A 15,527-nucleotide genomic window follows, 5' to 3' on the forward strand; every position below is an offset into this window, starting at 1 on the left:
CCCTTTTCAGCCTAAACGTTCTCATCTGTTTAATGGGAATTATATAGGAGAGGTTGAGGATTTGCTACAAGGCCACTGCTTCCAGAGGGCCTGACATATTGTAAGCCTTTGATCACTGGCAGCTGCCGTTACTGTTTTTATTATCAAGTGTCTCTTCCTGTGGGTTGTCAGCCTTAAGCTGGGCTCTGCCCCTAGAACTGTCACAGCTTCATAAATAGAACCAGCTGGGGTGTGTCTGAGCTGGGCCCCAAGCCCCACTCCTCTGCCATTCTGATGTGGTTGGGATTCCTGGCTGCCCTCCAATGGTCGTTAGGGAGAGTGCTAGTTACAGCTGGAGAGGTATGTGGAGAAAAACAGGGAACAGGGAAGACCCCCCCCCCCCCATAGAGATGTGCATCTGTGGTTCTGCTAGGAAGAAAGACCCCGGCTCACTCCCATTCTCCCTTAATGTCTCAGCTCAGACATCCCCTTTCTCAGGAAGCTCTCTTGACCTCCCTAAGCTGGATCAGTTATCTCCTCAGGGTTCCTGGGGGCTCCATTCACAGTTCTTTCGGTTCCCCCATCCCAGCTCCAGTCACTCTGTCTGTGCTTCCCTCATCACACCCCTGACCCTCTGGGCTGCCACTCCAGGAGCCCCGCACCCCCACCCCTCGGCCAAGGTCTAGAACTTGAAATGCCGGGAGTCCCCCCACGGGCAAGGTCTACAACTGCCTGGGTCACTGCTGGGTCCCCAGCATTACCCACCAAAGGGCCAGACACAAAGTAGGCACTGAGCAGAGATTTGAACTAAGGACAGATTGGGAACTCTGTCTGTGAGGGACAGAGGACACCTGCCTCTGTGGTGTCCCTTGTGAATTATTATCATGATTATTTTTATTTAAATTCAAGTTAGTTAACATATAGTGTATTATTAATTTCAGGGTAGAATTTAGTGATTCCCAGTGCTCTCTCCATCAAGTGCCCTCCTTAACGCCCATCACCCAATTACAGCATCCTTTCACCCACCTCCCCTCCAGCAACCTTCACTTTGTTCTGTACGGTTAAGAGTCTCTGAATTATTATTTTTTTTAAGATTTATTTATTTTAGAAAGAGAGTGAGCGCTTGTGTGTAGGGGGAAAGGCAGAGGCAGAGAGTCTTCAAGCAGACTCCCGGCTGAGCGGAGTCCAACCCAGCGGGATCTCACAATCCATGAGATCACTACCTGAGCGCAAACCAAGAGTCCTGCACGCCCAGCGCATTGAGCCACCCAGGCGCCCCCCTCCTTGTGAATTATACTGGCGTCCTCTCCAGGCGGGTGCAACCCCACTCCAGAACGCAGGACTGGGCGAATGGAGCAAGGGCTGGATTTCAATTTGTCCCCTTGCCCCGTCAGCCACGCGCCCCGCTGCAGTGCCCAATCTTTGCCGCCCATCGCGATGGCCCCGGGGAGTTGCGGAGCGACTTCTCGGTCGGCCAGAGGAAGAATTCAGATTTTCTCTAACTTAGGGAGCCGAGACTCCCGGGAGGACGAGAGGGAAGGAATGGAAGGAATGGAAGGAATGGAGGAACCCCCCCCACACACACCATTTCCAACCTGCTGGTGTCCTGGGTCCCGGAGCGCGGGGCTCCACCCTCTCCACACTCACACCTGGCGCTGGGGCGTGCCTCAGTTTACCAGAGGCGGGGCGTTCTCCCCCCCCCGCCCCTCCCCTTTTCCCTCTTCCTCTTCGGGGCGCTGGCAGCCGCGCCTCGAGCACTGCCGGAACTGAAGCTGGGCTCCGGGCGGCGGGGAGGCGGGGGCCACGTCAGCGGGGCCGACGGGGGCGGTGGAGAGAGCAGGTCGCGGCGGGCGCCATGCGGCGGGGCGCGCTCCTGGCGGGCGCCCTGGCCGCGTACGCCGTGTACCTGGTGCTGGGCGCGCTGCTGGTGGCGCGGCTGGAGCAGCCGCACGAAGCTCGCCTGCGGGCCGAGCTGGAGACGCTGCGCGAGGAGCTGCTGCGCCGCAGCCCGTGCGTGGCCGCCCCCGCCCTGGACGCGTTCGTGGAGCGGGTGCTGGCGGCCGGACGGCTGGGGCGCGCCGCGCTCGCCAACGCTTCGGGGCCCGCCAACGCCTCGGACCCCGCCTGGGACTTTGCCTCGGCTCTCTTCTTCGCCAGCACGCTGGTCACCACCGTGGGTACGTGAGCGCCGCTCCGCCTGGGGACCCGGGCGTGCTCGAGAAATACTCTTGTCCCGGCGGGTCGCTCCCAGTCCGCTCCGGGACCAGGATCCCCTGGAAACGCCCCAACGAGGACCTAGGATCCACACAGGTGGGATCCTCCCCCTCTTTGGGGAACATCCATCCAAGCCCTTCCTCCCAGTTGGAACCCCCCAACCCGGTTCCCTCCGAGACTAGGGCTGTCCTCAGGGTACCTTCCAGGGAGCATTTGGGACCCCATTCCTCCTCCAAGGATGGAGACCCGTGCCCGTCCAGGGTCCTCTGGGCCTAGGACTACTTTCAGAGACCTCTAGCGAGGACTCGGGACCCACCCCCCGGAGACCCTCGCCCCCTCTAGACCCGGACCTCAGACATGAAGGGACCTCTGCCCTTCTCTCTGGGCTCAGACCGCCATTCCCTCCAGGATGTCTCCTGAGTCTCCAGATCTGTCCTTCGGGGATGCCCCTTGGGAAGTCCTACCCCTGCCTCCTCCTGACCCTGGTGCCCCAGTGAGGACCCTGAATCTCCACGCCTTCTCAGGGCACCATCACTGAAGATTTTACTGCCAGTATGGATCCCTCAAGAGGACCTGGGGCCCCGATGGGTGACTTCCACCCCTCTGGACCTAGGCTACTCCCCAGCAAGAGCCCCTGTCGTCCTCCGGACCAAGGACCACCCCTCATCCTCATATTCCAAAGCAGGTAGCCCCATACTCCCCAGCACTTAGCCCTGACTGCAGACACAGGAGCCCTCCATCTTGACATCTCCCCTGTATTGGGAGCCTTCAAGGCAGGGGTTTCCTCCCAGTAGGACCACCCCCATTCCCTCTGAACCTGGGGCTTCCAAGTCAGCAGCTCCCAAGGGTGAATGTGTGAGAGGAACCCGCTGTGGAGGGAGCTAGAGTTCCCTGCAGGAAGGACCACTGACTTTCCCACCAGAAACCCCTCAGCCAGGACTTCCACCTCTCCAGTCCCAGAAACAGCTCCAGCAAAACTTCTAGCAATTTCCAAACCAGGGACTTCTCCATGGGGGCCTCTTTGAACCTAAGAACCCCTAAATGAGACTGTCACCACTCTCTGGATGCTGGCACCCCTCAGTAAGAGCCCCAGAACCACCTGGACCTTCTATTAGAAGGGACCCCAGCACCCTCCACACATACTGTCGTTGAGAGCAAGATCCTGATTCACACCCCCCACCCCACAGGATGCCAGCCACGAGATTCTGCTCTCTGCACCTGCTACCCCCATCCTGAGACCCCCTGCCCACCCTGGATTTCCTAAGAATGGGTCTTCTGGGGACCTGACACCCCTCCAATCTTCTCCAGACCAACAAATGGGACCTCCATCTCCACCCCAACACTGCTCCCCTTGGCTTTGGACCTGAAATTCTCCCCTCCATCAAGGATACTCCAGGCCCTCAGCACCCTAGAACTCTTCCCAGTACCCACTCGTGACCTCTTTCCACCCTTCTCAGCCAGGACCAGGGACACCCCCCCTCCCATCATCCCTTTAACATTGTCTACCCCCATCAGGTGCCCTCAGGCATCCGTGGGCTCAGAAGCCCCCTTGCCCGAGGATTCCCCTCCCAATCCCATTCGTGATCTGCAAGATACCCCCCTGCCCCCCCCCCGCCCTCCCCCGTGCCTGTCCCCTCATTCCTCGGGACTCAGGACCCCAGCCCCAAACCAGGATCCATTTCAAACCAGGACACTGGCCTCTGATTTCCGATTACTGACGCCCCTTCTCTGAACACCCCCTCCACCAAGTGTAACTGACCCCCTCCCCCCAGCCCTACCCTGAAAGTCCCTTCCCGCTTTAGCGTCCAGACAGGGGAAATTCCTTTGGGAAATTCCTTTGTTGTCAGGTTCTACTGGTCCTTCCACTGCCCTTCCCCAGCCCCCAAACTTCCTCTTCACCTCTACCGGGGGATTTGGACTGGGGGCGGAGGCTGGGACAGGCCCAGACTCTTAACTCCCCCTCCTGCCAGAAGTAGCAGGTGGCCCCATTGTGTGGACCGGCAAACCAAGACCACAGGCAGCAGGGCTGGATGCTTTTCACAGACTGTTCCACCCAGCTGGCCGGGCCTGCCCGACCTGCTCCTGCCCGTCACTGGGTCACATCCGTGTCTCCCTCTGCTTCCTCCCAGATCCTGGACAGGTGCAGAAGCCAAACTCAAGGCAGGCGCATCCTGGGTTTGGGTTTCTGCTCGGCTGCGGCCCCTCTGGCCCGGGGGTCCTTCCTCATCTCTGAAATGGAGATCATAACAGTCCCCACATCACAGTAATAATGAAACCTCTAGAGGACTTAGCGTGTGCGGCCTTTAACTCAGTCAGCACACCAGCCGTGCCATTCGTGGCCCTGTTTTCTGCAATAGACACTGAAGCCCAGAGAGGTTGGACAGTTTGCCCAAGTTCCCACAGCTAGGGAGGCGTGGAGATTTGAACTGACGCCCTGAGGCCTCAGAGTCCCATGCTTTTAACCACCACACCACGCTAGGCTTCATCGACTTGCATGAAGAAGGTGATACCCGTGCGTAGTGTGGAAGTTTATTCTGTCACTTGTCAAAAATGGTAAGTTATTGCAATAAGGGAGAGAGACCGACCTCAACTCCGAATTGAAGTTGAAGGCAGCTGGAGATTTAGAGCTGAGGGTGGCGTGAGGGGTCAGTGGATAGAAAAATGACTAAGAGGTGACACAGAAGGGAGGGGGAAAGTGGCTTAGGATTCCTGCTAAAACTGGGCCAGTCAAGACGAGAGCATAGAGGAACTGACTGACGTTTGGTCAAGGAGGGAGGGAGTCCTTGTCAGTGGGAAGTGCTGGTAATAACAGGTTTACTGAGCCTGGGTTGTCATTATTGTTGGTGAAGCCAGGAGCCCTGAATGTATCAAGAGAATCAGAAAACCAGACGTGATTCAGAGACACCTCTCCCACAGCGTCCCTGGTTTTGTCATAGGCCTCTGTCTTCTGAGGAAGACCTGTGGCCTGGACTCCATCCGGGCAGCCGTGCTGCAGTCGAGGCCTTGGTAGACCAGTCGGCCCGCCCGGAACTGGGACCCGGGAGAGGGGAAGTGAGCATTACAGTCACGCTTAACTCTGTCCATGCCCTTGGTAGGCGCTACGCCCTGTCCCAACCTGGGAGGGTTACTGCAGTTGTACTTGAGGAAGGGACTGTTTATGAACCCATTTGGTGGCACTCGGGGCAAACTGAGGCTCAGAGAGGAGAAGGCACGTGGCCAAGGTCATGCAGGGAATGCATGGCAAAGCCCTGACTGGGACTCAGCTCTTTGAGGTAGTCAGTGAAGGCTCACAGCCTCCGTTCCATGCGAACTCTATGGGTTTTCTGCTTATAAGGTTTTCGTGTCATTTGCAAATTTGTCATTTCAGCTGGGCTGCTGGAGTTTCTCCATCCAAGTCCTTGTGATTAATGAGGGTGGGAGCCATGAGTGATAAACCTCACAGGACAGTTGCTTAAATAGATGAAAGTTAATTCTTGCTCACATTCAAGGTTGTCAGTCCAAAACCAAAATGGTGCTGCATGGTCAGAGACCCTTGTGCTCCTTTGTGCGATTTCCATTCACAAGGTCACCTCATGGTCTAAGATGGCTGCTCAAGTCCAGCCTTCACGTTTGTATTCCAGCCAGCAGAGGAGGGAGGAAAGAAAGGGAATAGGCATCGTCCTTTTTTTTTTTATAAGATTGCATTTATTTGAGAGAGAGAAAAAAAGCAAGAGGAGGGGGAGGGGCAGAGGGAGAGAAAGAAGCAGACTCTCTGCTGAGCAGAGAGCCTGACGACTTTATGCGGGGCTCAATCCCAGGACCCCCGAGATCGCGACCTGAGCTGAAGGCAGATGTCCAACTGACTGAGCCAGCCAGGCACCCTGGCATCTTCCTCTTTTTAAGGAAAATTTCTAGAAGTTGCTTGCTTCTCTCATGTATAACTCATTGACCAGAAATTATTCCAGAGTCATGCCTAGCTACAAGGGAGGAGGGAATGTCTTTATTCTAACAAAACCCAGAAGATTATTTTTTACCCCAATTTTAAAAAATTGTGGTAAAATCTAATAACATTTCTGTTATTGTAAATAACAGTGTAAATGTAAATAACAAAATTTACCATCTTAACCATTTTTGTGTGCACAGTTCAGTGGCATTAAGTACATCCATATTGTTGTGTAACGTCACCACCATCCATCCCCAGAACTCTTTTCATCTTGCAAAACTGAAACTATAGGGGTGCCTGGTTGGTTCATTCGGTGGACTGTGTGACTCTTTCTCTTGGGGTTGGGAGTTCAAGCCCCACGTTGGGCATAGAGCTTACTTAAAAAAAGAAAAAACTGGGGCACCTGTGTGGTTCAGTTGGCTAAGCATCCCACTCTTGATTTAGGCTCAGGTCATGATCTCAGGGTCATGAGATCGAGCCCTGTGTCAGGCTCTGCACTGGGCATAGAATCTGCTTGGGATTCTCTCTCTCCCTCTGCCCCTCCCCCCAACTCATGTGCGAGATCTCTCTCAAAAAACAAAAAGAGATGGGGCGCCTGGGTGGCTCAGTCGTTAAGCATCTGCCTTTGGCTCAGGGCGTGATCCCAGCATTCTGGGATCAAGCCCCACATCAGGCTCCTCCGCTGGGAGGCTGCTTCTTCCTCTCCCACTCCCCTGCTGTGTTCCCTCTCTCGCTGGCTGTCTCTCTCTCTGTCAAATAAATAAATTAAATCTTTAAAAAAACAAACAAACAAAAAAACTAAAAGAGAGAGGGAGAGAAAGAAAGAGAGAGAGAGAGAGAAAGAAAGAAAGAAAGAAAGAAAGAAAGAAAGAAAGAAAGAACCGAAAACTATACCCATCAAATAGTATCTCCCCATTCCCCACTCTCCCCAGGCCCTGAATAACCACCATCATTTCTACTTTCTGTTGGTTTCTATGAATTCACCTACCTTATGCACCTCAGATAAGTGGAATCATACAGTATTTGTCTTTTGGTGACTAGCTTGTTTCATTCAGCACAATGCCCTCAGGATTCATCCCTGCTGTCTCATGTGTCACGATTTGCTTGTTATGGCTTAATCATATCCCATGGTATATACAGACCACCTTTCATTTACTGCTCACCCGTTGATGGACGCTTGGGTTGCCTCCGTGTTGTGGCTACTGTGAACAGTGCAGCCATGAACACGGGTGTCTCTTCAAGCCTGGCTTCCGGTTCTTCTGAGATGGGCACAGGTGAATGCCCGCGCGTGTATGCAGTTTCCACATTTCCTTATTGATCACAGGGCTGAACCCGTGGTCATTTTGGCACAACATTTTACTGTCAACATAACCCACAGCCCTTACCACCCCAGTCATCTCTCTGACCCTTTAGTTTTATTTATTTGTGGGGAGAAAAAGAGATTTTAAATGACACATTGTCAAAGCGGGCCAGTGTCCCCAACACCTGAACTCCTCTTTATCCTCTTTCCGTTTGCAGCGCTCACACCCCCACTGACCTTCCCTGCGTTCCCGCAGTCCACAGGGAGCCCAGAGGGGCTTGTCACACCCATTTTAGAGAAAGAGACACGGAGGCTTAGCTCAGAGCCTACACCCTTCATTCATTATTTTGACTATTGATCAAGTGCCCACGCTGGGTCAGATACGAGTTTAAACCACATGGTTGACCAGAAGGTTGAAGTGCTATGAAAACAAACAAACAAACAAAAAAGATAGTTTGGTCAGAGGATGTAACAATTTAATAAGGGGGTGAGGGAAGTCCCTACTGAAAAACTGACATTTGGGCAAAGACTGGAAGGAAGGAAGGAAGGAAGGAAGGAAGGAAGGAAGGAAGGAAGGGAACCAGTCCTGGGGGAAGAGCTTTTCGGGGGGGGGAGGGGCGGGGACGGACTTCCGTGCAAAGGCCCTGAGGTGGGAGCATGCCATGTGGGACCTTGTGGGTCATGATGAGGACTTTGTCCTTTCACTTGAATGGGATGGACCCACAGAAGGTCTCTGAGTGTGGGAGAATCATGACCTTGCTCAGATGTTCATAGGGTCCCTCTGGCTGTGTGCAGGGGTGAGATGGGGGGTTGAGGGCACAGACTCGGGGCAAGGGCAGGGGGTGGGGGAGAAGGGAGACCAGGGAGGGAGGAGGCTGCTGCATTAGATAGCCCCAGGGTGGGGCCGTGGGGCTGGGGTGGGGTGAAGTGAGTGGGTTTAGGGTCCACGTGAAGTTCGCGACAACAGGATTCACTGGGAGGTGGAAAGTGGGCATGAGAGTCAAGGCGACAAGTCTCGCGGCCTGAGCAGTGGCGGGATGGAGGTGCCATCCCTGGAGATGAGAGGCTGTGGGAGGGGCAGTTTCCAAAGTGAAATTAAGTGTCGTTTAGGGTGGCCACAGACCCCCCAGATGGAGGTGCCAGGTGGATGGCAGGATCTCCCCCTTGCTCCCCCAGGCTACGGGTATACAACGCCGCTGACTGATGCGGGCAAGGCCTTTTCCATCGCCTTCGCGCTCCTGGGCGTGCCGGCCACCATGCTGCTGCTGACCTCCTCGGCCCAGCGCCTGTCGCTGCTGCTGACCCGCGCACCCCTCTCCTGGCTCACCGAGCGCTGCGGCTGGGACCTTCGGCGGGCGGCACGCTGGCACCTGGGGGTCCTGCTGGGCGTCGTGGTGGCCATCTGCTTCCTGGTGCCGGCTGCCGTCTTTGCCCACCTGGAGGAGGCCTGGAGCTTCCTGGATGCCTTCTACTTCTGCTTCATCTCCCTGTCCACCATCGGCCTGGGCGACTATGTGCCCGGAGAGGCCCCCGGCCAGCCCTACCGGGCCCTCTACAAGGTGCTGGTCACAGGTGAGCGGGGGTGGCGGGCCAGGGACCAACGGCAGGGCGGGGGCGGGGAAGGGGGGCACAGCCTTGCCCTGGAGGGTCTCGGTGGGGGGGCCCTGCCCTGCGGGTCTGAGTCCACCCATGGCCCCTTCACCATCTCCGCAGCCTACCTCTTCCTGGGCCTGGTCGTCATGATGCTCGTGCTGCAGAGTTTCCGCCGCGTGTCGGACCTTCACGGCCTCACAGAGCTCATCCTGCTGCCCAGTCCGTGCCCTGCCAGCTTCAGCGAGGCTGAGGATGATCGGGTGGACATTGTGGGCCCCCAGCCGGAGCCGCACCAGCAGCTCACTGCCGACTCCCACCCTGACTACGCCTCCATCCGCAGGTAGCTGGGGCAGGCGCCCCAAGGCTGGCCGGCCCTGGCCTGCAGCTGACGGGCCCGCATCACGGGAGCTGCTGTATTGGACCATCCTCGAGCACAAGGCCATGTTCACGGGGTTCGCGAGGCATTGCCACCAGCTGTCCGTCCTTTGTTGTACCTGTCCCAGGCTCCCCGGGGCACCGCCACTTCCCTGTTCCTACTCCCCACCCCCCCCTCACTCCCTCCACTCTGGGCTCTCTGGCTTTCCCACCCCCTCTCCTTGCATCTCCTTCTTTTACCGACTCCATCTGCCTCTCCCTCAGCCACTCTTCAGAGGCGCATTCTAGCAGGCTCTGGGCTCAGACCTCATTTCCGGCACCCGACTGGTCACTCTGCTTTGGGGAAGTGGCTGCCTCTGTCTGGGCTTTGGGCTCCTCCTCTCTCGAATGGAAAGAACACACTCACTCATCCAAAACTCAGTCCTTTGCGCAGGCCCCAGGCTGGGCAGCGAGAGGGACACGGTAGCAGCTGAGGTGGCTCTGGGCCCGGCTCTCATGGGTTCCCAGTCCAGCAAGGAAGACAGACCTGTCCCCACACAGCAGCAGCCCAGGATAGGCAGGACTTCAGGGGAGGAGGCAGAAAGGTCAGCGGTGTGTTCGAGAAGGCTCAGGCAGAGGGGGCAGGGCTGAGGTGGAGGACGCACAGTCCAGCCTGCAAGGTCAGGGAGGGCTTCCTGGAAGAAGGGATAACAACTCAGGGGAAGAAGGTGGACCTGACTTGTTTTTCTCAAGTGTTTCTAGGGAGCGGGATCCGCGTGGAGAGCCCTGGGGCATAGGCCTGTGGGATAGAGCCCTCCTCAGCAGCCTGGCAGGCAGGAAGCTGAGATGGGACCCAGCCTGGCTCCGGATGGCACGGACGGCCCTGCTCTGAGCCGGGACACGATTGTAACAGCTGTCCCCATTTCCCGGGGACTAATTGCATAAGGTACACTGGACTCTGAAGCCAGCCTGCTTGGGCCCAGATCCCAGCTTGGCTGCGTCTGGCCTCTGTCCTCGGGCAGTCACTTCACCTCTGTGATTCTGAGTTTTGTCATCTGTAAAATGGCCACAGTAACAGTAGTTACTTCAAAGATGAAGCCACAGAGCCGGCCATGTTATTCTGTGAGGCTTTCTTTGGCCAGTCCTGTTCTGGGTATTTGACCTACAAGGAAGATAACATCCTCACCCTTTCCCACAGATGAGGACACTGAGGCACAAGGTCTCAGACACAGAGCTAGGAGGTGACTGGTTTTCTGTTTACTGCCCCCAGATTTGACCCTTCCCCAGAGGGTACGTCAGTAAGAGGGCTTGCTGCCACAGGCCCATCTACGGGACCATTCCCTCTACCAAACCCTGTGAAAGTTACAGACGGGATGGGGCATTTGAGGTGGACCTGCTAACATTCAGGAAGAAAGGGCCCGGGAGGCACTCCAGGGAGAAGGGACTGTGTGTGCCCGGAGGTAGGAAAGCCTGTCAATGTCAGCTATGTCAGCTTCTGGCAAGTGGTTTACTGTGACTGGAATATGGGGGGAAGGAGGGAGGGAGGGTGGAGCAGTGGACACGGGTGCATCTTATGTGTCCTTAAATGACCAGTTTGGGAACTTGCCCTCTTTCTTGAAGGCTAGAAAGCCATAGAAGGATTTTGAGGAGGAGAGGACTGTGGTCAGGTTTGGGCTTTAGCTGCTGTGTGGAGGTAGACTAGAGGGGGAGACCGAGGCTGGGTGCTTAGGGGAGGCTGGTGCAGGAACAGAGCAGGAGTTGATGGGGCTGGGCGGGGCCGAGAGAAGGGGGAGAGGGGCAGTGGAGGTCAGGCTCAGGAGGCCAGGTGGACAGGCCCTGTGTAGGCCTTGCAGTCTTGGGAGAGACAGGTTTGGGAAAGGCACAAGAATGGTTGGCTGCCCCTGAGATAGGGACTTGGGAAGAAAAAACAAGTTTGAGGGGAGACACTGAGGCTTGTCTGGAACATGGTGGGTGTGAGGGGCTAAAGGGACATCCAGAGGAAGGCGTCAGAAGGTCTAGGGTGTGGTTGAGGCTGGAGACAGATGTGGGAACTGAGGCCATGAGGGTAGGTGTGGCAGCCCTGGGCAGGGGGAAGAGAGAACACCAGCCTTGAGGAGTCAGCTTTAGGGTATTGATATATCCATATCAGTAAGGAAACACTTGTCATGAGCCCTGGGTATTGTATGGAAGTGATGAATCTCTAAATTCTACTCCTGAAACTAATATTACACTATATGTTAACTGACTAGAATTTAAATAAAAATTTAAATAAAAACTTGAAACATTAAAAAAAAGTAAGGAAAGATTTGGGCTGCAAGTAACAAGGTCCTGATTGGCGCTGGCTGAAACAATGAGGTGATTATATATTGCCCATCACCAGAGTTGGGGAGAGCTCTGCGAATGAGACAGTCCACAGCTCCAGGAGGGTCTTGTGGCCTGAGGTTCCCAATTTCTTTATTCTGCCACCTTTAGGTGAAGGCTTGGCTCCACATGGGCTCTCCTCATGACCCCAAAGTGACTGCCACAGGTCCAGGCATCACAACCAGACATGATGATTTTTAGTTCAAGAAGCGGGGGGCATCTCTTCCCATATTGTCTCTTTGGAAGCAAGGACAACTTCCCCCAAAGCCTCCCTACAGACTTCCTCCTCCATCTCATTGGCCAAAATTGGCTCACATGCCCATCCTGAACCAATCCTTGCTCAGAGTGATGGAGCCCCCATGATTAACTGGGATTCCTCAGGATTCCCCCTGCCACCTGGAATTGAGGCTGAGACTGAGATTTTGGTTCAGAGGCTGGTGAATGTATGAACAAAACTGGACTTTTATTAGAAAGACAGGGTGGGGAGGGAATGGGCAGATATTGATTAAGCTGTCAGGGTCATCATGTACAGTTGTGCAGGTCGGGAACTACATAAGGGATGTCTGGCTGGCAGGGTGGAAACAAACAAGGGCTGAAATTCAAGGCTGAAAATGACACAAAGGGGCTTCTTTTTCTGGTTAACATAAGGGCTCCATATGACAAGCAGTGACCTTTCAACCGGTGTCCTCATACCTGAGAGAAGAGCTTACAAAGGAGACAGAAAAGGAGTTCCATAGAAGAACAGGAAAACCAATAGGGTAGGGAGAACCGGTAAGAGATGAGAGAATTTTAAGGAGAATTCACCATTGTCAAATCATGCTAAAAAGTCATACAAGATTGTTTTAATAACAGTGATAAGAAAACACTTACATAGGATTTACTATGTGCCAGGCACTGTTCCAAGCTCTCGATATGTAATTTGTTTAACCTTCTCAGCAACTCTATTAGGTACATTTTCTATATTTTACAGTTGGGGAAAGGCCCAGAGAGGTTAAATAACTTGCCCAAGGTCACACAGGAGGTGCAGAACTGGGATCTGAGCAAAGTTTTGTTTGGTCACCTTGTCCCACAGGAGCTCAGAAACAGCTGCTGTCTAGCTCTGTCAGCTTCCCAGCCTTTCAGGCTCCTCATGGTCAACCTCACTGCTCAAGTCAGCAGCTGGCTGGGGGAGACAGTCGCTTCTCACCTTGCAGGAGGTGCCTGTGTGATCTGGCCTCTACTCTTCACTGCTTCTCCTTCCAGATTCTTCTAGAAAAAGAAACCAGGCCCTGTTTAATTCAAGACACGGGAGGGGGGAGTGCAGGCTAAAAATTCAAAAGGTACAAAAGAGTGTACAGTGGACAGTCAGTCTTTCTTCGGCACTCAGGCCGTGTTCACCAATTTCTCAGGTCTTCCGGGCAAATATCAGCAATGTGTGTGCACATATGTGTGTCATTTATTTTTTCCTTCACTATGCTCAAGTGCTATCAAGTATGGCAAGGTGGTTACAGTCACAGACTCTAGTGGCAAAGTCCTGGGTATAAGTCTGAACTCTGTCACTCCCAAGCTCTGTGGCTTTGGGCAAATGATTTCACCTCCCTGTGCCTGAGTTTGCTAATCTGTAAAATGGGATGATAACAGCACCTACCTCATGGACTTGTTCGAGAATTTAGCAACTTAATATCTGTAAAACTCTTAGACCAATGTCTGGTATCAATAAATTGTTGACTAATGATTATTATCCTCATTTCTGCACCTTGCTTTTTTATATTATATAAGATATAGATAGATATACAACTTTTTTCAAAGATTTTTTAAATTGATTCATTTGAGAGAGAGAGCGAGAGCATGAGCAGGGAGGAGGGTCAGAGGGAGAGGGAGAAGCAGACTTCCCGCTGAGCAGGGAGCCCAATGTGGGACTCGATCCGAGGACCCCAGGATCATGACCTGAGCTGAAGGCAGCCACTTAACCGACAGAGCCACAGGTGCCCCAAGATATACAACTTTTATATACTTTTTCTAGTACTCTTCTCATTTTTGTGCCTTGCTTTTATCACCACCCAGTATAATTAGGAGATCATTCCAGAGACACACAAGTAGGTCTGCTATCTTTTTATGTCTGCCGTGCTCCTCCTCTAGGACATACATCCCATAAATTATTTCAACGTCTCACTAATGGACATGTGGGTGGTTGCCAATCTTTTGCTGGCATAAATGCTGCTGCAAGGTGTACCTTGAACATCAAGATCTAACCGAGGACCCCCCCCCCCCAACGTAGGGCTGAATTCCTGGGGGGGGGGTTGTGTGCCATGAGGACACCAAAGTCTCTCTGACTCTGTTCATGAGTCTAGAAGGGCTCAGGTACATAGCTGGTGAGTTTCTTCCCTCAGATGAAGTCACTCCTCCATGGCCTGTGAGGCTGGAGCGGGCTAGGGCAGGGTCGGGCATAACCTTCCATCAACTCTTCGTTTACATAGAACATCTGTTCCTTGCTGTGTTGGGCAGAGTTGGGAACAACAGTGATGGAGAAAGCTCTAGGCCTTGCCCTCATGGAGCCTGTGATTCGGTGGGAAGCAGTCATGGCCTAGTGTGTCCAGGGGAGGGATGGGACTGGTCATATATTACAGATAAGACCCCAGGTAAGCCAGTGACAAAGTAGGGAGTAGTGTTCCAGAGGATGTTACTACCTGGACACAGTCTGGAGGAGAGAGAGAACAAGCCTGATCAAGGATATTCAAGTCCCTCTGTGAGACTGGGCTGTAGACTACACAGGTCTGTAGGGAGAAAGGAGATGAGCGGGAACGGAATGACAACGGGATGAGATTATGTAAGGCTCTGGGAATCAACTGGATATTTCGCTGGGGGGCGGGGCGGTACACAGAAGGCTTGTTTTAGAGCACTGGTTTCAAGGTGTGGTCTCCAGACCATCATATCAGGATCACCTGAAAACTTGCCAGGAATACAACTTCTCCAGCCCCACCTCAGAGCTACTGAATCAAACTGGGGGGGGGGGGGCGGCGGCAAAAACGTGCCCCAACAACGTGTTTAACAAGCTCTTCCGGTGAGTCTGATGCACGCTGAAGTGTGAAAATCACGGATTTAGGCTAAAGACAGCCTTGCAGGTCACCAAAAAGCCATGGTCTGAATCCTTAACTGTTAGGCATCAGAATACAAATGAAAATTATTAACCTATTGAATATTTCCTGCAGGCATTCTTCACGGCATTCATCTTATAGACTCCCCACAACTCTGTGAGGTGGCTGCTTGTGCCCTTGTTGTGTAGAGCAGGGTGTTAAGCCGCCATCAGATTAATTCCCACAAGGGGACCTAACGCTTTTTTAAGAGATTTTTTTTTATATAAAAGCCTAATTGGGCGGAGGACGAGCAAGGGCCGCCAGCACAACCAGGAGGAACTCCTTGAAGACCTTCCTATCACAAACTCTTGTGTCCAGAGTGACCCGGGGTTTGGAGCCTCGCTTTCACCGCGCAGCCAAGTAGCTGGCGCCTTTTGGGAAGAGCGTTACCGTGGAGACGAGCGCGCGAGGGGGGCAGGTCTCGGGAAAGGCGGAAATCGGTTGTGGAAGTCTGGGCGGCCATTTTGAAACCGGGCAAGAGGGCCGGGACCGGAGCGGCCAAGTGACGGTTGACCGGTTTCAACTAAGTGACTGGTACCGCGGGGCGGGGGAGAAGAGGGAGGTACCTGGGGCCACCCCAGGGAGGGATGCGGGGGGCGGGGGGCGGAGAGAAGGGGAGGGAGGAGGGGGAGGTGAGAAGGGGAGAGGCAAGAGAAAGGGAGGGGAGTGGAGGGGCGGAGAAAGGGCGGGG

At 54.1% G+C, this 15,527-nt stretch overlaps 1 protein-coding gene across 1 annotated transcript; it reads left to right on the top strand.

The window, feature by feature from the left end:
- Positions 1–1,797: 1,797 nt before the first annotated feature.
- On the top strand, positions 1,798–13,443 carry KCNK6 (potassium two pore domain channel subfamily K member 6). The gene is made up of 3 exons (XM_026482400.4): positions 1,798–2,156; positions 8,592–8,987; positions 9,129–13,443. The coding sequence occupies exons 1-3, from the start codon at positions 1,835–1,837 to the stop codon at positions 9,350–9,352; spliced, it is 942 nt and encodes a 313-aa protein (XP_026338185.2). The 5' UTR covers positions 1,798–1,834; the 3' UTR covers positions 9,353–13,443.
- Positions 13,444–15,527: the final 2,084 nt, after the last annotated feature.

Source organism: Ursus arctos, unplaced genomic scaffold, assembly GCF_023065955.2.
Source record: "Ursus arctos isolate Adak ecotype North America unplaced genomic scaffold, UrsArc2.0 scaffold_19, whole genome shotgun sequence".
Taxonomy (NCBI): Eukaryota; Metazoa; Chordata; class Mammalia; order Carnivora; family Ursidae; genus Ursus; species Ursus arctos.